The sequence below is a fragment of the Biomphalaria glabrata genome, chromosome 9 (genome assembly GCF_947242115.1).
Source record: "Biomphalaria glabrata chromosome 9, xgBioGlab47.1, whole genome shotgun sequence".
NCBI lineage: Eukaryota > Metazoa > Mollusca > Gastropoda > Planorbidae > Biomphalaria > Biomphalaria glabrata.
The window spans coordinates 3,226,471-3,254,275 of NC_074719.1; the positions used below are offsets into that span (position 1 = coordinate 3,226,471).

Below are 27,805 nucleotides of genomic sequence, written 5' to 3' on the forward strand. Positions count from 1 at the left end.
CCAACACCAAGACTTAGACTTCATCTGATGGAGTTTTTATATTATATGGCTTTATTTCTTCTCTTCTTGTCATTCCATGATGCTTAGTCAGATTATTTGTGACAGTTTCTTAATAAGACTTCATGCAAAAGTTTCATTTCATCAAATCCATTTTTTTTAAAACATCCATTGATTAATTAATTTGAATATTTCATGACAATGTAGTGAATGTGTTGAAAAGAACAACACACACACAACACACAATGTGTAGTCATTAGGAATATGAACAGATTTATTTAGTGTGAAGTAGACTATTTAATCATGTATGGCTACACATTTTTAAAAATGTAATGTTTGTAGAACTATTTATGTACTTAGGTTAACTATCATTGGTATTAGTATTTCACTTTTATCTTCAATAATTATCATTAGTAAAGTACTTAACCTGTATCTTTAATAACTATGACTATACCTGTATCTTGAATGACTTGACCTGTATCTTGAATGACTTGACCTGTATCTTGAATGACTTGACCTGTATCTTGAATAACTATGACTTGACCTGTATCTTGAATGACTTGACCTGTATCTTGAATAACTATGACTTGACCTGTATCTTGAATGACTTGACCTGTATCTTGAATAACTATGACTTGACCTGTATCTTGAATAACTATGACTTTACCTGTGTCTTGAATAACTATGACTTTACATGTATCTTGAATAACTATGACTTTACCTGTATCTTGAATAACTATGACTTGACCTGTATCTTGATAACTATGACTTTACCTGTATCTTGAATAACTTGACTTTACCTGTATCTTGAATAACTATGACTTGACCTGTATCTTGAATAACTATGACTTTACCTGTATCTTGAATAACTATGAATTTACCTGTGTCTTGAATAACTATGACTTTACCTGTGTCTTGAATAACTATGACTTTACCTGTGTCTTGAATAACTATGACTTTACCTGTGTCTTGAATAACTATGAATTTACCTGTGTCTTGAATAACTATGACTTTACCTGTATCTTGAATAACTATGACTTTACCTGTGTCTTGAATAACTATGACTTTACCTGTATCTTGAATAACTATGACTTTACCTGTATCTTGAATAACTATGAATTTACCTGTATCTTGAATAACTATGAATTTACCTGTTTTCTCAATGTGTTGAATTGTTATAGTTCTTTGTATCTTATATTATTATTTTTATGTGAATGCAATATTTTAAAAAATCAAAAGTATGCTTTCCAATATTTGTTTCCCTGTTTTCTGAAAGTGCAATATTTGTATAGTAGCAGACGTGAGAATTGAATTAAGTAAATAGTGATATATTGTGTTGAAGTAAATTCATTGTATGGCTGTTTTACTTACACATTTTTAAAAATATGTTGTTATACAAATGCTGTTTTAGTTCTTTTAAGTATGGCACATCTCTAAGAGCATTATGCATCCATTGGTCGTTTGTTAATGTTTTATTCATGAAATGTTTATGCATTGGACGAGAAATAAGATGAATAAAGATTATTTTTATATTTTATGTGTTGATGAAAATTATTTTGGGTCTATTTTATATCATTAATGCAAGCAAAAGAACTAAAGACAGGTGCTAGCAATGACGAGATGATTAAGTTTTGATCATTAGTTTTGCAAGAATATTGTCATAGACTAAGATATCACTTATATATCACTTAAGCTCACTAAGTGACTTCGGCCTAAATTGTGTACGCGCTATCTAGGGCTAAAGCTAGCAATACTGGACCAGTCCCAACCCACGCTTTAGGTCATATCGACATTTTAAGCGAAGGACGGACTTCACGGCCATCTTAGATTTCAAGGGAAATTAGTTTTGAGCTTATCCTCCACGGCGATATATTTAGACTAAAATAGAATCTACTCTCACAAGTAAGAGTAACAAAAAAGCTAAAACAAATTAACTCAACTTATCTTATTCATGGTAAACCAGTAACACAGACTAAAAACGCAAAATACCTAGTTGTTATAATAAATGAAAAACTGTCATGGAATCCACATATTGATGAAACTATCAAAAAATCAAATAAAGCATTAGGGTTTATTAAAAGAAATTTCTATAAATCAAATAGGAACATATAACTAAAATGTTATTTAATCTTGGTTAGGCCAATAATAGAATATGCACCCTCTGTTTGGGACCCTCAACTCAAGAAAACATTAAGAAACTGGAACAGACACAAAATAGAGCAGTGAGATTCATAACAAACGAATATTCACATTTGACTAGAGTAACACCTTTAGTAAAATCACTAAATTTAGAAAGCCTTCAGGACAGAAGACTCAAAAGTAAAGTAGCAATTATACCTAAAACATTGAACCATAATCTTCAAATACAAAAACAAAATTTAATAAAATACTATGAAAGACACAAAGATAAAGGCACATTCCTCGTTCCATATGCTAGGACAAATTTGTACAAATACTCCTTCTTCCCTAGTGCTATTAGAGCATGGAATGGGTTGCCTGAGCTAGCCAGGAAAACCAGTGACTTGGCAGAATTTAAGTCATTGGTTAATATGCATGACGCGTAGGACGTAATCATCTTCTTTTTTTTCGAAGTAACGTCTGTATTATATAAGATAAGAAGATAAGTGGCTAGATTGAAATCAGAAAAACAAAATGTAATCAACTTGTCTATGCACATATAACACATTTTAAAAATTCATCAATTAAGTGATTCATGATGGATTAAATCAATCGTCGATGATGAAATAGTTAAACATACTTGTTATAACTCTAATGGCAGAAAGATAGGGTTAATCGTCATAGAAGTCCTGATCACTGACCTGCAACGTCACAACATGTGGGTAGTTTATCGGCAACGAGCTATTGATATAGACTGCCCGCATGTTGTGACGTTGCAGGTCAGTGTTGAGTGTCTCGGACCAGGAGTAGACAGAGAGACTAAGTGAGTTATGTTATGTACAACAAAACATTTATAGATAATGTAGCCAATCGGCTGCTCAGGGACGTAGCTAGGAACTTCTCATCGTTTGGGGGCTCCTGCATTTTTGCGTAATATTTAATTTTTAATGTAAAAGACACTCATGTTGGGGCCCAAGGGGGGGGGGGTTTGAAAATTTTCTCCCCCCCCCCCAGCTATGCCACTGTGGCTGCTATTTATTAAGACTAAGACTGCTTTATTGATCCTTACGTAAATTTGTGATTACAAGGACTCTTTTCTCATATAAAGCCAACAGAAAAATACACATAAATACTACAGACAACATTCAGCGACTACACACAGGTATCTTGGTGCATTTCATGTTCCCTGATCAATGAGTGGCAGTGATAGAGTCTGACCGAGTGAGGAACGAACGAGATATTAAAGTGACATTTTACTTTAGAATCCTTGTTATCAAGTAGACCTACTTAAGTTAGATGTGTAGATCAATGCTGACAGAAGGCCTGGTAGAGAGAATCGTAACAACAGAAACAGAAATTATAGTTTCCTATCGGATGAAACATGGAAAGTGTACAGGTAACAAATGTAATCATCCCATTGTTAAACAAGGGACGGTGTCATCTAATTATAAAATCGTTCTCTTTACGTTCACACATGGACCCCACAGGACTTATACAAAGAAAACAAACTCATTCTAAGAAGCATATTTGGTTTAACGTGCGGACATATTTAAAATTGAAAGCACAACGTCTTGCACAATAAATTTTAAACTTTAAACATGCAAACAAAACTTGGCTTCATACTTATATATTTATTTAAAGTATAACAATTTATATAATATAAAAATGTATCCTTCTAAAAACTACAAACGGTCCACTAAAGTGTACAACTGCGTTGCATTTCCTTGGACTGTAGCGGAAGTCAGATTGGTCATGGTGTTTTGAATTTTGGGCACAAGCCCAGGCTCTAATCAATAAACCGATGCTCTTGAAATAGCTTTAGGTAAGGTTGACATTGACAGTTCCAGAAATATGTAGGCACAAGTAAAGAAAGACCAGCAAATGTTTCTTCGTTTGATAATATGAGTCAGGAATATTAACAAACACAATATAAAAATACTGTTTAAAAAAAAAACAAGAAGATTATAAAAAGAAGAAGAACTCATCACTCATATATCTCAATGCTGTAATAATGGCCAACCACTAGAAGTTGTTGATCACTTTTGTTACCTTGGCTCCATCATATCCAACAACACTCTACTGGATAAAGACATAAACAACAGGATAGCCAAGGCAATGGTCACCATGTCACGGTTGCAGAAAAGAGTCTGGGACAACATATTGCTGACTAGCAGTACCAAAGCCCTAGTCTACCGGACCTGTGTGTTGAGCACCTTGCTGTACGGAAGTGAAACATGGTCAACCTATTCATGGCAGGAAAAAAAGCTGAATGTCTTCCACCTCCGATGCCTAAGGCGGATCTTTAAAATAAGGTGGCAAGATAAGATAACCAATGAGGAAGTGCTACATAGAGCAGGATGCCAGGACATCCTCTCTGTTATCAGCAGCAGACGCCTTGGTTGGCTTGGCCACGTTCGTAGAATGCCAGTAGGTCGACTTCCACAGGACATCCTGTATGGCGATCTAATAGAAGGCAGGAGAGCCGCTGGTCGCCCATTTTTACGTTATACGGATATATGCAAACGCGACATGAAGCTCTTCAAAATCGACACTGGCAACTGGGAAGAGGTGGCACTGGACAGATCCACATGGAGAGAGAGCATAAAGGAAGGGTCACAGATTGCAGATGTCATACACAACAGAAGCAGAAAGAAGGGTGAAAATGCAACGGCGCCTGGTGATTATATATGCCCAACCTGCGATCGCAGCTGTGTATCAAGGATTGGCCTCTTTAGTCACACAAGAAGTTGCAAAGGGAAAAGATCGTCTCTCGAGACGTAAAATGCCACAGAGAGAATAAGATGATTTATTTGTTAATTTTTGGATTGATTCGTGTTTTGTTAGATGCCGGTACAATAAATTGTTCTAATTGATCTGAGAATGGGAAGTGGGAGAAGAAACCTTCACAAAAATTAGTCCAGACAGACATGGGGTACGAACCTAACTCAAACCTCACTTTCGACCGAACTCAACCCGAACTTTAAAACTGATCAGTACGAACCAAACGAACTTTCTTTATCCTAACCATGCACTAACCGAACTAAATCAAGATTTGCAAATAGTTCAAAGTTTGCTATTTGCACATCCCTAAAATACATTTCATATCAGATAGACAGCAAGTGTATTGGATTACTTGAGTTTACTGACAGAAATTGAACCATAGCACTGCTGCAGCATAAAAGATGCGTCATACAAAAGTAATTTTAATGGCTTAACATTAGAAGTTGACTCATTTAAATACCTAGGGTAAAACATAACAAGAGAGGGAGGATCAATACAAGAGATAAAAACCAGTTTAAGCTTGGCATCTGCTGCCATGACCAAATTGTGGAAAATCTGAAAGAGTAAAATCAGCTTCCCAGTCAGTGGCGTAACTAAGGGGGGGGGGAATTTTAAAATCCCCCCGGGCCCCCACCTAGGGGGGGCCCCCAAATGGGTGTCCGAAATTTATTTGTAAATACATAAATTAATATATTTGATTGACAAATAGTGTCAACGGGTGTCTTTTTTTAATCAACATTTATGGATTAAATTTATCACAAAGACTAAACCTAGATATTTTAAAAATATTTTTGCCGCAGAGATCAGTTTTTAAAAATGAAATATGTTATTCATTTTAAACTTTGTTGCCACGAATAAAACTGCATGATATACAGCGAATTCCAGGTATCTTGTTACCTTTAGTAATAATAGATCTAAATGGCGAGTATTATATGGCTACACTAATTAACCTTGAAGCAAAATTTACAGAATCGAGTATAACTAAAAGTTATTCTTAACAATGCTAAAATTGTCCATTTTTCGGGTTTGGCGTCTATAATTTCAGTATTAAACTTCACACTCGAGTTATTACACCTCTATTCATCTTTCCTCAATCCAATGGAAACTCTCTCTTTTTATTTAGTCCTTTTGCTTTCGCATAAAACATAAACAAAAAATAATGACGTAATATCATATAATATTAATACATCCTTCCTATTGAAGTTATTATCACACCCTTCCTTTTAAAGTTCTTAATAGTGATATCTACTAGCAGGGCCGGCCCTTGCATTTGCGGGGCCCTATGCAAAACGGATCGCGAGGGGCCTACTCTGGGTAGGGATAAGCATAATGTCAAAATTTTTTTTTTTTTGGAATTAGAAAATAGGCCTACTTTCGTCTTTGCAATAAATTTTTATCAAATGAAAGCTAGCAATGCCACTTTTTATTTATTGGCACCCCAAAACGTCAATTTCGTCTATTCTTCAGGAGATTTGAATAAATTCAAAAAAAGTTCAGGACTTTATCGTATATTTTGCCTTTTAATGAGATTTCCTGGAGGCCCTGAAAAATCAGGAGGTCGCGAAAACCCTGTTATTTTATATACGTTATAATTGTTTAATTTAATAATGTACACTTGGAATTAGCGCGGGGCCTATGAAAGCGCGGCGCCCACTGCGACCGGCACTGTCTACTGGGAACTTTAACAATTCGTCCACTTCTGGTTGTCTTGACTGAACAAGTTCTCTAGACGTTGGTCTATAACTGTCTGTTTCGTTTGTTCCAACAGTTTGCAGTTCATTGTCTCCATCGGTATCATAGTACCCAGAGTTGTCTTCATCGAAACTCTTATTTAAAAAGCGTTGATTTCTTCTGTATGTTTTTCCTTCGTTTGTCTTTATGATGTAAGATCTGGGTGCTGAATGTTTTTTTTTTATGACAACTGCTTTCTGCCATGTTTGACCTAGACGAACTCTCCGACAGAATAATCTTTAGGTAGCCTTGCTTTTGCATCGTATTTCACTTAGCTTTTCATCTGTCGTTCGTTGAGTAATGTCTCTGCATTTTCAGCTACCAATGGTTTCAATAGTTTGTAATCAGTTGGAATGATTCCCTGAGTCTTCTACTCGTCAGCAGTTCTGATGGTGAATACGGCAGTCCACTTATCGGAGTATTTCTATACTCGAGCATAACGAGATATGGATCTTTCCCACTTTTGTATACCCTGAATCCTTTTGCTTTCGCACAAAACATAAACAACCAACAATGACGTAATGCCATATAATATTAGCACAGAATCTTCTTCATGCAGTGGAAAATTAAGAATTTATTGCCTATCTGGAATTCTGGTCAAAGCTCCTGTGCCCAATTAATATAGTTCGGAAGAAACTACAAAAGTCTGGACTGCATATACAGGAAGCTGCTGAACAAATTAGCACCCTTTCATGCTTTCTGCAAAATGATGAGAAACTGACAAAAACCCAATCCATCGAAAAAGCAAAAGAAGGTAGTGAATACTATGGATTCCCTGTAATCAAAACAACCATATGAAAGAAAAGACTTGATGGGAAGTTGAGTTCTAATGTAGGACTGTCAATACAACTGCAATTCAAACGTGTTGTGACAGAAGTGCTGGACAGATTTCATATGGAAATGAAGGGCAGATTCCAAAGGCTGGAAAGAAAATGGATACCTTTGGGTTTCTTCTTGAACCAAGACACCTGTTAGAAGACACGCTTGTGACAAACTGTGCTACTTTTCCTGTTTGTATGATGAAATAAATGGCAAATCGCTTTTTCAATAATGTCATTGATGCACGAGCACTTGTCATCAACAAACCAGTAATACAATCACCAATAGACATATTGAGGAAACAGGCTTCATATGGGAATTACGTGTGCTCAAACTTTGCAACCTCCTCGGAATACTGCTAACTCAGGCCACTTCCATTAAGTCATGTGAGAGATCATTCTCAAAGCTCAAGTTCATCAAAAACTATCTCAGGAGCACAATGACGCAAGAAAGGCTTATCATGGCCTTAATGTCAGTGAAGTCACAAATACTAGAAAGTATCGATGTAGTTGATGTTATAGATGTCTTTGCTGCACAGAATGCACGACGTGAAGCGATATCAATTTAGATTTGTCACGTGTGCATTATTTAACTAATAAACAAAGGTATTATTCATTAAAAGAGTCTTGATGATTACTTTTTGTTAAGTTTACTGATATACGGAACCAATTTGATTTGGGGCTTATATATTTTTGCGTACATTATCTCATGACATATGTCGAATGTCAAAATGCAAGGGGCCCCCAAAGAGGTCAATCCCCCCGGGCCCCCAAATCCCTAGTTACGCCCCTGTTCCCAGTCATGGGTATAATAAGAGCTGCGATGACATCCTAGTACAACTTGGCGCCACACTTTCACGGAAGCCCTCAGAACAGGTGGGAAGAGGCTTTAGACATTGCCTGCTAAGAACAGCCGATGACTGGAAAAGTGTAGGGATTTGGGTTACGTGAACTGTCACAGCGCCCCCTACGACGAAAATCAAGAGGCAGACGATGAGAGGATTTTTTAAAAAGCATTTTACCCGATCACATTTTAAGTTGTTTTACGCAAGATTTTCTTAACGTCGCGAAAAATACTTTTATTAGAACAGTATAGAATCGGGTTGATGGCGTAACTGATGTGTGTACACCAGCTCAACAGTTTATTCAGCCAATACGGAACAACGGCGCCAGCGGTGTCATACATCAAATAGGCGACCCAGCTTGGCGACCAACCAGCCGTGTAAGACAACAGAATCAAACCAATGAAACGAAAACTTTTCACACTGCTTCGAAATCTCGACTTTAAAACTACTTCATCTTTGAATGTTTTAGCTCTCAACCGCGACGCTGAAGTCTCCAAATGCCCATGTTGAAACGTTGCGTCTGGGGTGTTCACGATACGAGGACCAAACTGGTTTGTTTTTTTCATGGCCTGCTTATGAAACAGGTATATAAAATGCAGAACGACTCCGTATATGATCCAGACTAGAAGCAATGTTAGAAAAAATAGTATTCCATATACAAAGGAAAATAATGTGGCGTGGTCCAAGTTGTTGAAATTATGGACATTTTCAGAGCACTGATCTAACTGTTCCCTTTGTAGAGCTATCCATAAAATTGTTATCAGAGTTGGCAACGTCCATGCTGTAACTGCCAGAGCGTATCCAGTCTTAGCAGTTAGTAATCTATAGACAAGAGGCTTACATATAAGAAAGTACATGTCCGTTGCAAGGAAGACTATGTGTAAATTTGTTACAAGACATAGCATATAGTCCAGATACACACCAACAGCGCATGCGGAATAGCTTATAACCAGTTTTCCATGTACTATGGAGCCTGTTATGAAAATGGGTATAATATACGCACCGTAGAATACACAGCTTGATGTCATAGATGTTAACAGAATCTTTGTTATGAAGCTGTTGCCACCTTTAGTAACTGCTGGTTGGAATCCTTTGCGAATATCTTGAACCAGCGCCTGGCACAGGCCCAGCATGACAATACCATTGGTGAGGACAATAAACAGACAGGTCACGGACATGCTGACGTACAGTGCCACGTAGAGCTTTTTAGTTTGCGAAACCGTCGAATCGCTATCTTGATCAGATCTGTTCTCGCTGTCAAAGATCTCGCCATTTCTATAGAGGTGAAACATAATGAACAGGAGTCCAGAGATCATTTAGGATCGAAACAACAGATTCGTTCCGTGAACGAGAGTGTGCTTATGAAATGAATAGGATGCATCTCATTGGATCATTATGACTTCGAACTGAAACTAAAGAAAATAACATTTTTATGTATTCATACGCCTCAAACTGATAACAGCCTACGAAGCTAAACGTGGAAGTAGGTATTCGTATGCCTACGCCAAATTATAATCACATAAATAGAGCCTATTCGTTTAAGGCTAAAATTTAAAAAAAAATAAAAGGTTATAACCGGTCCACGCTAAATAAATAAACTGATTATAAACATCTTAGATGTAGCTTTTATTGATTAAGTATTTTAGTTCTACGGCAATGAACTAGTGCAGATTCCAAGTTTCAGCGAAGAGTAATGAAATGTCCTTACGAACTGGAAACTATTGACTATATTGAACTAGTTCTGTTACACTAACCAGACATTAAATACTGGCCAGTATTTGTCTTTGTTATTACCATGGCCAGGACTTCCATTAGGCCTATCTGATTACATGGCAAACTTTAAGCTTGCAACACCACGGAGTGAATCCAATGATTGGATGTTTGTATTTGTTCAGATTTGTGTTTTAAGGAAATGATAATTATAGATCTGGCTGATTTTCGTTAGAGTGATCATTTTATTGTTAGGGTCAGGGTACATCTTTTCTAAACTGAACAATGAAATGTGTGTCTGATAGAATGATGCGTAAGTTGTGACTAGATAAGACAAGAAATAAAGACACATGCAAATCGTTAAAAAATGTGTCAATATTTTTAAAGACACAAAGTTAGTTAAGAGGCGTTAAGAGCAAATATCTACAATATTTAGTAAGCAAAACGATGGCGCCGAAACGTTCTGTTTAAGATCTGCAAGGAGAATCGTCACCACTCCCTGGCCTCGACTATGACAAGAATGCCATTGTATTATTTTTCAAACTCTCAGTTTCCTAGCGACTTCTCCCCACCCCACCACACACGCAGACAGTTTCTTTTCCTTGTTTTCAGCTTTACGAAAGGTCATTTCAAGCAAGACGTTTCTAATGTACTGTATTACACCAACAGGTTTGTTATGTTTCAAGCAAGATGTTTCTAATGTACTGTATTACACCAACATGTTTGTGATGTTTCAAGCAAGATGTTTCTAATGTACTGTATTACACCAACAGGTTTGTTATGTTTCAAGCAAGATGTTTCTAATGTACTGTATTACACCAACAGGTTTGTTATGTTTCAAGCAAGATGTTTCTAATGTACTGTATTACACCAACAGGTTTGTTATGTTTCAAGCAAGATGTTTCTAATGTACTGTATTACACCAACAGGTTTGTTATGTTTCTAATGTACTGTATTACACCAACAGGTTTGTTATGTTTCAAGCAAGATGTTTCTAATGTACTGTATTACACCAACAGGTTTGTTATGTTTCAAGCAAGATGTTTCTAATGTACTGTATTACACCAACAGGTTTGTTATGTTTCAAGCAAGATGTTTCTAATGTACTGTATTACAGGTTTGTTATGTTTCAAGCAAGATGTTTCTAATGTACTGTATTACATCAACAAGACTAAGACTGCTTTATTGATCCTTACGGAAATTTGTTGTGATTACAAGGACTCGTTTCTCATATAAAGACAACACAACAGAAAAATACACATAAATACAACAGACAACATAAAGAGTTCATTCAGCGACTACAAACAGGTATCTTGGTGCATTTCATGTTCCCTGATCAATGAGTGGCGGTGATACAGTCTGACCGAGTGAGGTACGAACGAGTTTTTGTACCGCTCCGTTCTTGTTTTGATTGACAGCAGTCGCCCACTTCGCGACGACCTAGCGTAGTTCTGATGGAGCGGGTGGCCGTTGTCTTCCAAGATTTTTTCGATTTTTCTTAGGCACGTTTGTTCAAAAAGTTCCTTTAAATGTGGTAATGTTGTGAGTGTAATTTTTGATGCTTTTTTAATGATGTTTTCTAGACGTTGAAACAGTTTAGATGAGGCGTTACCTTGCCAACAACTTATTCCGTATGTTAGCAGATTTGTTATATCTCAAGCAAGATGTTTCTAATGTACTGTATTACATCAACAAGTTTGTTATGTTTCAAGCAAGATGTTTCTAATGTACTCTATTACATCAACAAGTTTGTTATGTCTCAAGCAAGATGTTTCTAATGTACTCTATTACATCATCAAGTTTGTTATGTTTCAAGCAAGATGTTTCTAATGTACTCTATTACATCAACAAGTTTGTTATGTTTCAAGCAAGATGTTTCTTATGTACTCTATTACATCAACAAGTTTGTTATGTTTCAAGCAAGATGTTTCTAATGTACTGTATTAGATCAACAAGTTTGTTATGTCTCAAGCAAGATGTTTCTAATGTACTGTATTACATCAACAAGTTTGTTATGTCTCAAGCAAGATGTTTCTAATGTACTCTATTACATCAACAAGTTTGTTATGTTTCAAGCAAGATGTTTCTAATGTACTCTATTACATCAACAAGTTTGTTATGTTTCAAGCAAGATGTTTCTATTGTACTCTATTACATCAACAAGTTTGTTATGTTTCAAGCAAGATGTTTCTAATGTACTGTATTAGATCAACAAGTTTGTAATGTTTCAAGCAAGATGTTTCTAATGTACTGTATTACATCAACAAGTTTGTTATGTTTCAAGCAAGATGTTTCTAATGTACTCTATTACATCAACAAGTTTGTTATGTTTCAAGCAAGATGTTTCTAATGTACTCTATTACATCAACAAGTTTGTTATGTTTCAAGCAAGATGTTTCTAATGTACTGTATTAGATCAACAAGTTTGTAATGTTTCAAGCAAGATGTTTCTAATGTACTGTATTACATCAACAAGTTTGTTATGTTTCAAGCAAGATGTTTCTAATGTACTGTATTACATCAACAAGTTTGTTATGTTTCAAGCAAGATGTTTCTAATGTACTCTATTACATCAACAAGTTTGTTATGTTTCAAGCAAGATGTTTCTAATGTACTCTATTACATCAACAAGTTTGTTATGTTTCAAGCAAGATGTTTCTAATGTACTGTATTAGATCAACAAGTTTGTAATGTTTCAAGCAAGATGTTTCTAATGTACTGTATTACATCAACAGGTTTGTTTTATTTTTTTAATTTTTAGTTTAATTTTAAAAATTACTTAAATATTTTAATGTTTTATATAAATCCTAATTATCCCATTATCCATTAAAAACAAAAACAAAAAAAAAAAAGATATTCGTACACGGAAGTTATTTTGGAAACTTATGAAAAAAAAATTGAGCGTCGCGCCAAAGATTCCTTTCTGACATTGAATTTTCGCGGATTGTTTGTAATATTTGTTTTGAATGACGCTTACAGAAGCAGATCAGTCAACACATTTGTTACTTTTTTCTTCTTAGTATCTACTTACTACATATGAATATTATTGTTTAGTAAAATACCCCGCCTTGCAAGCAGATCTAGTCATTATAAAGTCGATTCACTTGTGGAAGATAACGGTCACCCGCTCCATCAAAACTACGTCATGTCGTCGCGAAGTGGGCGACTGCTGTCAATCAAAACAAGAACGGAGCGGTACAAAAACTCGTTCGTACCTCACTCGGTCCGACTCTATCACCGCCACTCATTGATCAGGGAACATGAAATGCACCAAGATACCTGTGTGTAGTCGCTGAATGAACTCTTTATGTTGTTTGTATTATTTTTGTGTATTTTTCTGTTGTGTTATCTTTATATGAGAAAAGAGTCCTTGTAATCACAACAAATTTCCGTAAGGATCAATAAAGCAGTCTTAGTCTTAGTCTTAGTGTTAAGAAATGGCCGTTAGTTGAGCGTAGAACAGTTTTGGGAGATTATAGATGTAGAACTACATTGAGTTGTAAGCTACAAGCCAACGACCGACCAACAGCTAAGGGGGGGGGGAGAGGGGGACGACAAAAAAAAAAGGCTCTATTTTCATTGAAGCTATTAATATATTAGTAATATTAGTAAAATGACATTATTACCAATGTTTAAAAATTAAAATACCGGTATCTTAAGTAAGAGACGTCGTTCATCTTCTAATAAGACCTTGTCAAATGTAGACCGTCTTCGCGAGAGGCGTATGCAACAATATGGGTAGAAACTTTTAAAAGAAATCCTGTGTAAACGTCTCCGCTAGTCTGATCTTCTGGCTTTCCTTATCTTCATCATAGTGACGATTTTGGTCTGAAATAAGATCCGCGACAGAGACGTCTTACTTTCCACGAAGATGATCATAAAAAGACCACGCCCATTACAGACGTCCGTGTGTTATATGTACCTGGAATGTCCTCGCATAAAACTCTTTATTATTAGACTTAATATGACCCTCAACGTTTATTTTTACTAGAATGAAAAGTCCGCTCTAAAAGAAAACACATTAATATTGGCCTTTTAAAAATATTCTCTCTTCTTATTTTGAGGAAAAAATGCGTTGCAAACGCCAGGAAGAACTCCATGAAGAACTTTTTATAACGCTTAAAAATTATGTTGGCAACACTATTTCCGGAAAAAAAAAAGGAATGTTTATATTGAAATTGTATTACGTTAATTTCTATTCTAAACATTTAAAAAAAAAATAAAGGGGGAAGGGGTGAGCGGCATTTTAAAATTTCGCACGCAGTCGGCCACAACCTTCACAGCGGCCCTGATCACATATATACATTATGAATAGATAAGCACAATCTAATGAGGTTAAAAAAAAAAAGGTTCTTTGGTATTTGAATATTTTGTGCCAAGCTTGGGGTCGGATTCCAGATTCCAGCAATTGTATAATTTTATCTCTCAGTGTTTTGTTTCTCCAAAGCACTTCTCAGAAATATAAAACATATTTGGTCACATGTTTGGTCACTTGATGGCTGGTCACATGCTCAACTGTTTGTATAATAGTAATATACTAGTAGACCCGCAGCGTAGCATACGTCGCTATTTAGTGACGGGTTAACACTTCCTGAAAGACCCAGTTGTCCAAAGGGCGTGGGTTTGGGCAAACGACTGCGCGCCACCATAAACGCCGGAAGTATTCATGTAGGCAGCGTATTGTCAAGCAGAGTGTATGACTGTAAAAACAACGGACAGGGCGTCGCCATATTTAAAATTTTCGCAAACGAAGCTTACAGACATCTTGCGAAGTATAAGAGGAACAGTTTCGTCGATATCATTTTTTCCAGAAATATGTAACCGATGCAGGAATTTCGACTACATTGAATGACCTGTTGACTTCACGAAATATATGTGAAGCAGTGGCCATGGTTAGGATATTCAATTTTCCAAAAAAAATTTTAAAACAATGTTTTGTGCCATAATTAAACAACCATCATGTCATGGCCCGTTGCATATGATAGTGTATAGATGTGTGTGTGTGTCTCTCTGAATATGTGTGTCTCTTTGAAAAAAGTGCCGCTCTATGTGTGTGTCCCTATAAGTGAACTGGTTTGACCACATACCAGACGTTGAAATCCTTAATGAAGCTGATGAACAGTATCCGCGCCACAGCGAAAATTCTCATTTACAATGAGCGGGACATGCAGTCCGCGCAGTCCTCTTGCCTGAAAGTCGCCTTCCCAAGCGACTTTATTTTATGGTGTGCTGTGTGCAGGAAAGCGTTCTCAAGGAGGTGGGTGGTCAATGCAAGCATTTCAAAGACAACCTTAAAGGGAAGCTCCGATGGTTTTGACAATTTTTGATATAATATGTGTTTCGATTTACAGATAATTAATATATTATTGTTTTTTTTTATTATTTGCAATAATAAATTAGTAATTTAAATTTTTTTTCGGACGTCATTTTCCAGCGCATCCAAAACGGTCAGACTTTCACCGAGTTTCTATGTGACGTTACACAAACCTATTTATTTAATCTTTTGGCTTACTGTATAACGGAAAACCATTACAGTAACGTTTACATTCTTGTAAAAGAAATATATTTTCGTCTATGCAGTTAGATCTAGGATCTTGTAAGCAAAGACAAAAATGCGTATTAAAAGTAGATTTACATGCTTGACTAATCACGGCAGTCTGTATTTTCTCGCCAGACCACTCAACCCACAACAAACACTATCGCTTGATTGTCTTGTCATGACCGACTACACGCAGTTTAGACTAGCCTTACATTGACCAGTTTTGTTTGAATCAGTCAAGACACACGATCTATTTACTTCTTGGGACAGGGAGGCAGTGGCGTCACTTGGGCGGTGCGGCGGGTGCGGGCCGTACCGGGTGACGCCCAAAAGGGGGGGTGGCACCCAAATCAGAAAGATGCATTTTTGTAATACAAAAAGACCCCATAAAGGTCAGTGGCTATATATCCGATTATGTTTATGTACCATCAATATATAATTCTCTATTGCCTATATATTTTTGCTTGAATATATTTTGGTTGAAATTTCATCAAAATGACCAAAACGTTACACTATACTTTATATCTCCAGCAAAACGTTAAAACTTAGTCTCAGCTATATACCAGCTGCATGGACATTAACTCTGTATTTATTTAAAGACATGTTTTCATCAAAGCTACTGAAAAGCATATAATATCAGTGTCGTGACACATTGTGTGGTCAACCGTGACACACGGGCAAGAGGGGGTACCTGGCCAGTTAGTGGGCTGGAGACAGAGAAGGTGTGTTGCCAACACGGGTAAGTAAAGAACATCTAGAGGAGTTGCTTGAATATAAATATTAGCCTTGTACATATATTACTATTAAAGCAACTTTACAATTAAAGCAACTTTACAATTAAAGCAACTTTACAATTAAAGCAACTTTACAATTAAAGCAACTTTACAATTAAAGCAACTTTACAATTAAAGCAACTTTACAATTAAAGCAACTTTACAATTAAAGGCACCTTACAATTAAAGGAACTTTACAATTAAAGGAACTTTACAATTAAAGGAACTTTACAATTAAAGCAACTTTACAATTAAAGGAACTTTACAATTAAAGGAACTTTACAATTAAAGCAACTTTACAATTAAAGCAACTTTACAAATAAAGCAACTTTACAATTAAAGCAACTTTACAATTAAAGGAACTTTACAATTAAAGGAACTTTACAATTAAAGGCACTTTACAATTAAATGCACTTTACAATTAAATGCACTTTACAATTAAATGCACTTTACAATAAAAGGAACTTTACAATTAAAGGCACCTTACAATTAAAGGAACTTTACAATTAAAGGAACTTTACAATTAAAGGAACTTTACAATTAAAGGAACTTTACAATTAAAGGCACCTTACATCTAAAGGCACTTTACAATTAAAGGCACTTTATAATTAAAGACACTTTACAATTAAAGGCACTTTACAATCAAAGGCACTTTACAATTAAAGGAACTTTACAATTAAAGGAACTTTACAATTAAAGGAACTTGTTTCTTCACTAACTGGCCAGGGTACCCTCTCTTGACCGTGTGTCACGGTTGGCCACACATGCCGTATAGTAGCCTAACTGAGTCACAACAATCAGGAAGCCAACTGATAGTCACTGTTTATCAAATGACAACATTCTTCAGACATTACGTGTCCGAAAAAAAAAGTTTGAAGAATATTCATTAGGGTTTGTAAAACATTGATAGTCGTACTTAAGTTACACACAAATTGCACAGAAATCTATCATTGACGCCAAAAATAAATTTCTTCTTCTTCTTCTTCTTCTGGCCAGCTTTATTGCTGCTGAGCTGTGAGCTCTTTTGCAGACTGTGCCAAGGAAAAATAGTGAGCTGTTTTCTTCAGTTGTTCAGCACTGCCGTACAGGGTGTTGGTTATGTTGGGCTGTAGTGGAAGTAGGATCTGCCCTAAGGTGGATTAGGGAGGGGCATTCAAAGAGGATATGGTTTACGGAAAAAATAAATTAAAAAAAAAATTGCGGGACATCTTCAAAAGGTTTTGATATCACATGTTTCTAGCAAAGCAGAATTTGACATTTCATTACCATAGTGACAAAGAGAATTTATTGAATAAAAGGAATTTCTTTGTGGTATACTGTCCAAAATATGAATGAGTTTATAAGTATATTCTTTTAGCAAATCACGTAAAGGATATATCAGAGACATAAATGCTACAAGATACTTTGATATCTGGTTGGACACCACACCTGACGTACGACAAACTAATCAGTTGTTTGAATTTCACATTTACAAGATTTAATAAATGCTAGAACAAAATGTAAATTGTACTAATGTGCGTTAAATAGAACCTTTACTCTTTCTCTCCTAATCGACGATACCATCGTTGATTTGACCTCATTAAATTAAATTAATACTTAATTTTATAAACTTTATTTTGTTTCCTATAAAAAGAGCGTGCATTCCCCTTTAATTCTAGACCAAATACAACATTTTCTGATAACAAACAACAAAGCTATTGAAGCTTAATCATAATAGGGGAGTGAACTAGTAATGATCAGAAGAAATCCGTCGAAACGAGGTACAATAATTACGGAGAGAAAGAGTAAACTTTTTTTTAAAGTCCAAATTAACAGTAACAAAACACACTTCCAGCCTAAATTTTTTTTTAATGGATAAAGTTTAATTATAAAATAAAATTAAGTAGATACGAAAGCCTCAAGAATATTTTTAATATCCAAAAGCAAAATAAAAAGCTGCATAGAAATATAGTTATAAAAGTAGATTATGGTATATATATATACAGTGCTATTTTTAATAAAAAAAATTAGGTGCCGGTACTCAGTGATGGATTGGCTAACTTTTAATAAAATTAATTAATTAAAATAAAATTAACAATAAACGTTAAAATACAAGAAAAGTAATAATTTTTCCCCACATTGAAAAAGGTGCCGGTACGCCGTACCGGTACGTACCGTCACAAAAAAGCACTATAGATAGCTGATAGCTCTTCTGATAGATCTTCTGATAGCCCTTCTGATAGATCTTCTGATAGCTCTTCTGATAGCCCTTCTGATAGCTCATCTGATTGCCCTTCTGATAGCTATTCTGATTGATCTTCTGATAGCCCTTCTGAGATCTTTTGATAGCCCTTCTGATAGATCTTCTGATAGCTCTTCTGATAGCCCTTCTGATAGCTCATCTGATTGCCCTTCTGATAGCTATTCTGATTGATCTTCTGATAGCCCTTCTGAGATCTTTTGATAGCCCTTCTGATAGATCTTCTGATAGCTCTTCTGATAGCCCTTCTGATAGCTCATCTGATTGCCCTTCTGATAGCTATTCTGATTGATCTTCTGATAGCCCTTCTGAGATCTTTTGATAGCCCTTCTGATAGATCTTCTGATAGCTCTTCTGATAGCCCTTCTGATAGCTCATCTGATTGCCCTTCTGATAGCTATTCTGATTGATCTTCTGATAGCCCTTCTGAGATCTTTTGATAGCCCTTCTGATAGATCTTCTGATAGCTCTTCTGATAGCCCTTCTGATAGCTCATCTGATTGCCCTTCTGATAGCTATTCTGATTGATCTTCTGATAGCCCTTCTGAGATCTTTTGATAGCCCTTCTGATAGATCTTCTGATAGCTCTTCTGATAGCCCTTCTGATAGCTCATCTGATTGCCCTTCTGATAGCTATTCTGATTGATCTTCTGATAGCCCTTCTGAGATCTTTTGATAGCCCTTCTGATAGATCTTCTGATAGCTCTTCTGATAGCCCTTCTGATAGCTCATCTGATTGCCCTTCTGATAGCTATTCTGATTGATCTTCTGATAGCCCTTCTGAGATCTTTTGATAGCCCTTCTGATAGATCTTCTGATAGCTCTTCTGATAGCCCTTCTGATAGCTCATCTGATTGCCCTTCTGATAGCTATTCTGATTGATCTTCTGATAGCCCTTCTGAGATCTTTTGATAGCCCTTCTGATAGATCTTCTGATAGCTCTTCTGATAGCCCTTCTGATAGCTCATCTGATTGCCCTTCTGATAGCTATTCTGATTGATCTTCTGATAGCCCTTCTGAGATCTTTTGATAGCCCTTCTGATAGATCTTCTGATAGCTCTTCTGATAGCCCTTCTGATAGCTCATCTGATTGCCCTTCTGATAGCTATTCTGATTGATCTTCTGATAGCCCTTCTGAGATCTTTTGATAGCCCTTCTGATAGATCTTCTGATAGCTCTTCTGATAGCCCTTCTGATAGCTCATCTGATTGCCCTTCTGATAGCTATTCTGATTGATCTTCTGATAGCCCTTCTGAGATCTTTTGATAGCCCTTCTGATAGATCTTCTGATAGCTCTTCTGATAGCCCTTCTGATAGCTCATCTGATTGCCCTTCTGATAGCTATTCTGATTGATCTTCTGATAGCCCTTCTGAGATCTTTTGATAGCCCTTCTGATAGATCTTCTGATAGCTCTTCTGATAGCCCTTCTGATAGCTCATCTGATTGCCCTTCTGATAGCTATTCTGATTGATCTTCTGATAGCCCTTCTGAGATCTTTTGATAGCCCTTCTGATAGATCTTCTGATAGCTCTTCTGATAGCCCTTCTGATAGCTCATCTGATTGCCCTTCTGATAGCTATTCTGATTGATCTTCTGATAGCCCTTCTGAGATCTTTTGATAGCCCTTCTGATAGCCCTTCTGATAGCCATTCTGATAGCCCTTGTAGGACATCTTTAGAATAAAGTTCTATAGACTTTTATAGGTGTTCACTATGTTATCCTAGCCATTTACTGAAGAAATTCTTTTCCAAGTTGATGGTCGTTTGTGGATCCACCTACCTGACATTTCTTTCGAAATGTTTCAGCGTTGTACCCGTAGCCATTTAACAGTTCTTTCTTGAGCCCTTGTATCAAGGATTCGTCAAAATATCCAAAGGCAGCCTTTGTCCATCGCGCGTCTCACAGACTTGACCTTGTTATCGATGACCTGAATGACGTTTCAAAAAAACAAGGGAGAGCATTGCTGTTAAAGTTATGTGAGACACGGTGAGACTGAGAAATACGAATTCATTTGCGCTTTAAGTCACAACTTCGAAAAGATCTTTGGCTGTTTGGTGTATTTTAAAATAGTGGTTGTACTGTAAGTGAAACCAGATAAATTGCTTATGTGTACTCAGTGCATGCTTCTCATGAGTTTCTGATTTGTCTTTTAATTGACGTCAAATATTCATCCCTTCTTGAGCCAGTTTCTGTGATGTTGCAGTCTGTCCATCTTGGCTTAGGTGGCCGCTCAACAGCACATCTGCATTCACAATAATGATATAATCCAAAAGAAAACCTTGACCATGCTGAGGGATACTTTAGGGATGGCACCTTCAGGATGGCGAGACTGCTGGCAGACAAGCTTGGTATTGAAGAGTTGGTGCTGACGAGAATTGGCAGTCGACAAACACACCGAGCAAATACCACATGTTTGGGTTTTTGGATTATTACAGAACACGGCTTTACATTCCATATCATTCCATAAAATTTACTAGATACGAAAGCCCCACAAATATTTTTTTAAAAATAAACTAAAGCAAATAAAAAATATTCAGTATACTAATTAGAAATGTGGATTATATAGTAACATAGCACATAAACAATCGAGTATTTTTTAAAACTTTGTCACAAATATGTGCATGCGACAGAAGTGTTTGGAAAGACCTGGAGGGTCTTGAAGAAAGGGAGAATTTCAAAAGTGACAAAATCTTGACCAAGTCCTAAACCCTAAACGAAGAAAAAAAAAAAAGTGAATATACAGGTAAAGATCACGAGTCCTCCACAATTGAGGTCAATAAAATGTGATAACAAAATGACAAGTATTTTGAAACTTGAATACATTGACATGGTTATTGTAGCTCATCTCTATCTGTGTCACTCACTTTCTCTCTCTCTCTCTTTCTCTCTTCCTCTTTGTCGCTCTCTGTCTCCGTCTCTTTCTTTTTCACTCACTTTCTCTCCTTCTCTCTCTCCTCTCTCTTCCTCTTTGTCACTCTCTCTCTCTCAATCTCTCTTTCTTTGTCACTCACTTTCTCTCTCTATCTCTCCTTCTCTCTCTCCTCTCTCTTCCTCTTTGTCACTCTCTTTCTCCATCTCTCTTTCTTTGTCACTCACTTTCTCTCTCTATCTCTCCTTCTCTCTCTCCTCTCTCTTCCTCTTTGTCACTCTGTCTCCATCTCTCTCTCTTTGTCACTCACTTTCTCTCTCTATCTCTCCTTCTCTCTCTCCTCTCTCTTCCTCTTTGTCACTCTCTCTCCATCTCTCTTTCTTTGTCACTCACTTTCTTTCTCTATCTCTCCTTCTCTCTCTCCTCTCTCTTCCTCTTTGTCACTCTCTCTCCATCTCTCTTTCTTTGTCACTCACTTTGTCTCTCTCTATCTCTCCTTCTCTCTTAACATCATTTATCATCATCAAGTTTATCTCACTCTGTCTGTCTGTCTGTCTGAACATGTTTTTTTTTCTCTCATTTCCCATTCTCGGATCAAGATGAAACTTTGCACAATTATTTATTGCACCTGACAAGATATTAGAAGTGTGAAACTGAATTTATTGATTCAATAAAACAAAAATTCAATATACCATTACCGCAAAACGACAAGACATTTTAAGTTTCACAAATCTAACAGCATTGATAACAAGTTGAATCATAATTGAACTCACATATTCTTCACATTAAAAGATAACACAGACCCATAGAAGAGCTTTTTTCATATGGCTGTAGTTTAAATAAATCTATTATTCTGAACTACAGCAACCATTGGGGCACTTTGTAACAGAAAAATATTCCTGTTTAAAGCTATTGTACAAATAAGAAGATAATTCCCCACATATATTACAATGGCACGTTAAAAAGCTATACATTCCCTCTAGACAAGGAGATATATTACAATACATCTCAGTCGTGTCGTGAGTTAGTGACTTTATACAGACGCCAGCTATTTACAGCTTTACAAGTGGAAGACCAAAAATAAAAATATAAAATAATAAAATATACACAAAGAACTAACGGGAAACGGATAATTCAAAAACATGTTTACATCTTGTCCACAAAAGAGATTCCTGCGCTTATTGGACTTGTTCTTGTTTCATGTTTAACCTAACTTAGAGACCTACATGGATGTCTTGTTTCATGTTTGACCTAACTTAGAGACCTACATGGACGTCTTGTTTCGTGTTTGACCTAACTTAGAGACCTACATGGACGTCTTGTTTCATGTTTGACCTAACTTAGAGACCTACATGGACTTCTTGTTTCATGTTTGACCCAACTTAGAGACCTACATGGACTTCTTGTTTCATGTTTGACCTAACTTAGAGACCTACATGGACTTTTTGTTTCACGTTTAACCTAACTTAGAGACAGACCTAAATGAGTGTCTTTTCATGGACCAAATGTTTTAAACTGGCTCCACATTGATGTCAGACACATGACATGCTTCACTACATTCTAGAAGAACATTAAGGCCTAGCTGTCCGAAACTTCTTTAGATTAGTTTGTTATTTTATTTCCTATCTTCTTATCTTATAAAATACAGACGTCACACCAAAAAGAAGATGATTACGTCCTACGCCAAGTCTTTGGTTTTCCTGGCTGATTCAGGCAACCCATTCATGCTCTAATAGCACTTTTATTTTTGTCAGGCTCTTAAAGCATCCCATACCAAAAACCCAAGTATTAATAGAGTAATATCAATGGCGTGACAAAAGATCTTGATAGAACCATTAACATCAAACAATCGGATACAATTATGTACAATAAAGATTTATGATCCAGATTTTCAGCCAACAAAAATATATGATACGGAATTACCAGTACAATGTAAATGATATTTATTATCATTAATCTACGCAATTGTTTGTCAGATAATGTCTTCGGGGTAAGTTTTCTAAACTCTGAAAACTGAAGACTTCGGTTTAATGACATCATTGACTTCGAGTCTGTGAAATAAAAACTTTGATCCTTTTCTTTCGTTTCGGTAGGACTGAGAAATGTTTCGAATGACAAATGATTCCTCCACTTTTCTGACGAGTCCGGAGTTCGTTCTTTGACCGTCTCCTCAGTAAAGGATAAGCTCTTATCAGAGTATGAGGTGCTAGTGTTTAAGATACTTGTAGAACTTTTAGTATCAGACTTGGTCTCTGTAAGACTTAGTTTATTTTCTTGCTCTGTTAGCAGACGAAGGATAAATAGAAGCGCGGCGCATGCGCCGAATGAATGAATTGTGGGAGATAAAGAAAACACAGTGAACATAAAGTTCTGGGCGTTGCGCATGTCCATGTTTTGGTAACTCTGTACTGTGACAAAGAACGAAAGAAGAGTGAATGCCCCTGTTGCTATAGCAAAAATAAGCACCACTAGAGTTGGGCTCTTTTTTTCTTTAACCATTGGATTCAGACTTGCAAATTTTTTCTGGTAGATGTCACTGATACTAACATACTTATCACGTGACTGACCTTCATCACACCATTGGTCTGAAGTACCAGCATCCACTTTTCTTCTTTTAATATGTAGCCATAGAAATAAAGTAGTCATAAGAACCAAAGTGCCTAGCACAAATACGATGATAGTACTGATTTGAGATAAAGATTCTTGACTTTGTTTCCAAGAAGGGTTCAGTTTCTCCTTCAAGTCTAAATACGATGGAAACAGGGAGGTAACTGCAAGTGTCGCTACAAACCAAGGGAGAGCAATCAACGTGCAAGATAAGACAACTCTCAAATATTTTTGCAGAGTCGAGAGCTTGCCTCTAAACATCTCAACGATTCCAACTTGTATTAAACCGATACCGTAAAGCATTATCAGGTAATAGTAGTTGTAGTATCTGGAATACGTATCGATATTGTAGTACTCGGAGTCGCGATACAATGAAGACATTAGAAACGGGAAAAGAAACACGAGTATATCTCCGATGGCCAGAGAGGTGAAGGTCACGGACGTTGGATGCTGGGAAAAGTTTCCCTTAGAGATGAGCTTCCGAAGCAGCAAGGCATTGCTGACCACAATCAATAAGAGAATGAAGATCAAATTCGGAAGTATAATGGTCGCATGCACCAGATCTGTATCAGTTGCCATGGTTTCAGTAAGGTTGTTCCAGTGGGTTGTATTTCCCAATTCTGAAACAAAATAGAAAAAGAGTTAAATAAATAAAAATACCTTTTTTTTTTACAAAGCTTATATCAACTCACTCTGTCCGTCTGTCTGTCTGGTAAAAATGTTTTTTTTTCTCTGATTTCCAGTTATCGTGTGCAGTTCAAACTTTGCACAATTATTCATTATTCATTCAACTTTTCGCATGTAAATTATAAGTGAGTCTGGTGTCAATGTATATTTTGGTTTTCTATAATTATAATGTTTTGTTTGGTGTAATGCACACATTGTAAGACCAATTTCTGTATGGATAATAAATATTATTATTTTTTTTAGAAATGAACGAGTAGTCATTCTCTGGCGCTGCCAGGGTCGAGTTTCGCTAAAGAGAAACAAAATTCATCGTAGTCCCTTTAAACAGTTTCCACTGAGGAATTTTCTGGTGATGTGGCAGGTCTGCAGCAGTACCGCCCTCTGACAGGCAACGAAGATGTTCCTAGGAATGTCAAGGGCCTTGAAGGTGTCTGTGAGGTCAGTTGTTATTATCCCCTCAGTTACTATAACAATGGGGTATATTGTTATTTTGGACGCATAGACGCTTAATCTCCAAGCCCAGGTTCCCATATTTTCTTAGTTTTGTTTCTTAAATTATGAGACAGTGGTACGGCGATATCGATAATGGTAGCGGTTTTTTTTTTTACCAACGAACGAATATGATTATTATTGTTATTGAATCTGAGAAAACACGAATCAATTAAAAAAAAAACAACTACAATTAGTTAATTAATTATTCGAGATTAATAATCTTGTTTGATATAGAAATAAGGGGAATAAATGCTACTTAATGAGAGATGTGGATGTATATTTGGATTTAACCCCCATTTTACGTTTTGACACGTTATTTCTCCCACTTCCGGTTCTCTGATCAAGTTGAAATCGTGCATAATTATTCATAGTCAATTACAATACACGAATCATTTCAATAATTAGCAAATTTTTTAATCGATTAGTAATAATTAATAAATAAATAATAATAATAATAATTATCTTTATTGTCCGTAAGGAAATTCGTCTTACAAATTGTGCATTACACCAAACAAAAAACATTATAACAATAAGAAACCAAAGTGTACATTCACACTAGACTCACTCATAATTTACATGTGACAAAGTTTATACCAGATTGTTCTTATTTAATAATTTAATTGCCAGGGGAACAAAAGAAATTTGGTTTGATACAGAAAGGGAGCTAAAAACTACCATTTTCAGATAAATTAGCACTTCTTTCCCTTAGATTAGCTTTCTTTTAAAAATTATTATTATTATTTTTCTATTGATTGTTTTTAAACCTCGCTTATATTGAGATTGTATCATTTATTTTAGACCATTCATAACTGTACACAATTGTGTAAGTTACTCTCATGGTCTAGTTACTTGTATGCCTTGTCCTACTTGCACGCTGGTAACAACCCCTTTTAGAACTCTCTAATTGCAAGGATTTTGTCCCGTAAGCTCTGTACATTTTCCAGATTAGGCAAAATTAATTAATTACTACTATTTGACTAAATAATTGGTTAATGATTTAATTCCGTGATGCCCAAAATACGGCCCGTGGAACACATCCGGCCCGCGATTTGGTTCTATCCGGACCGCCAAAACGTCAGCATAAAGTGTAGAAAATCCCCCCTTCATAAAAAAAAAAAAAGGTTGAAATATGCAACTTTTCCTATGAAAGGGCCCTCACTGTTAACCTTTAACATTTGTGCGTTTCTGAAATGGGACTCTAGAATCTACCAGGAAAAGTGGATGGATCTTTTTTGCGGAACATATTAATAAACCAACATATTTAATTAATGAAGAAAGTGTGGCTGTTTAAAAAAAGTAATAAAAAGAAAACATTTATAACGGCATTATGAAACAAATATGGCGTCATTCTTGGTTTGAGCCTCGAATAAAAGTTAAACTACACCCAGAGATTGGAGGATTTATGAGAATATTTACCAAAAAGAGACAAGAAAATGAGTTGGTGGTAAAACTAGCTGTTATGTTGCTCACATTTTAAGTAAAGAAATGGTTGCCGACCAAAGCCATAGAGCCCAGTCTGCCCAATGGCCGAATTGCCGACTAGTTTCTACATCACATATTCCAGTGATGCCCAAAATACGGCCCACGGGCCAGATCAGGCCCGCGACGTGGTTCCATCCGGCCCACCGAATTGTCGGCACAAAGTGTAGAAATCTCCCTTTCAAAAAAAAAAAAGGTTGAAAAATGTATCTTTACCTACGTTTGGACCCTGATTTTTTCCTCCGATGGATTGGTATTATAATCTCTGTGTGTTTATGCATTGGAACTCTGAATGTAGAATCTACCAGGAAAAGTGAACCTATCTTTACTTTTTTGGTTGAGCATGTCAATAAGCCAAACATATTTATTTTATAAAAAAAGTGTCTGGCTGTTGAATAAAAACGACAACATAGAAACGGCATTATAAAATAAATATGGCGGCATTCTGTCACAGTCTTAGTTGACATTGCATGATCTAAAGTTCACGTCATGTTAAGAGTTTAAAAGACACGTGGAATTCCTGATGTAGAAAACAGGAAGTAGAATGAATAAAGTTAGACTTAGAGGCCAGTCAGTCAAGTCAAGCAGACAAGTGAAGTCAAGTTAGAAGTCAAGTGTTATTCTTTGGACCGAGTGGTCAAGTATATTTTAGTCCGGACAGATGGACAGTAGCGACTTAGAAAAGTCTGTAGTAATTTCAGTTAGAAAGTAACTTGTGGGCAGTTGTTGCCAGTGGTCTTTTGAGACATGTATTAGTTGATCTATATTTCTACACAGTGATTTGTGACTAGCATATACTAGAATACTTTTGATACCGCTGTTATGCGGATAGGATTGTTTATTATTTCTTGACTTGTAGCACTAACAAGGAGTGCAGTGTATTATTATTATTATTGTAGTAAAATAAACTTCATGTTTGTCTGCTGAAACGGACTTAGGTCAGTTTATACTATTTGTCTTGTCACGAGTCAAGAGCACCTCAGGAAGCAAGAACTCAGTATTACACGACATTCGCATTCTGCAACCTTACGCCATTAAACCTTTCATTGACACATTCTTGGTTTGAGTCGCGAATAAAAGATTGTTAAACTAGAGATTGGAGGATCCATGGGAATATTT

General features: G+C 36.2%; 1 protein-coding gene and 1 long non-coding RNA gene across 2 annotated transcripts; both read right to left on the minus strand.

Moving 5' to 3' along the window:
• Positions 1-265: 265 nt before the first annotated feature.
• LOC129928009 (uncharacterized) lies at positions 266-929 on the minus strand. Its single transcript, XR_008779595.1, has 4 exons — positions 798-929; positions 611-745; positions 494-541; positions 266-451 (listed from the first exon to the last, which is right to left on the minus strand). It is a non-coding gene; the product is annotated as an uncharacterized LOC129928009 (long non-coding RNA).
• A 17,270-nt stretch (positions 930-18,199) lies between these two features.
• LOC129928225 (uncharacterized) lies at positions 18,200-26,924 on the minus strand. The gene is made up of 2 exons (XM_056041513.1): positions 26,903-26,924; positions 18,200-24,648 (listed from the first exon to the last, which is right to left on the minus strand). Exon 2 carries the CDS (start codon positions 24,605-24,607, stop codon positions 23,210-23,212), a length of 1,398 nt encoding a protein of 465 aa, XP_055897488.1. The 5' UTR covers positions 24,608-24,648; positions 26,903-26,924; the 3' UTR covers positions 18,200-23,209.
• Positions 26,925-27,805: the final 881 nt, after the last annotated feature.

Excerpts from the sequence above, each read along its gene's own strand:
- LOC129928225 (XM_056041513.1), bottom strand. The coding sequence starts at position 24,607 with ATGGCAACTGATACAGATCTGGTGCATGCGACCATTATACTTCCGAAT.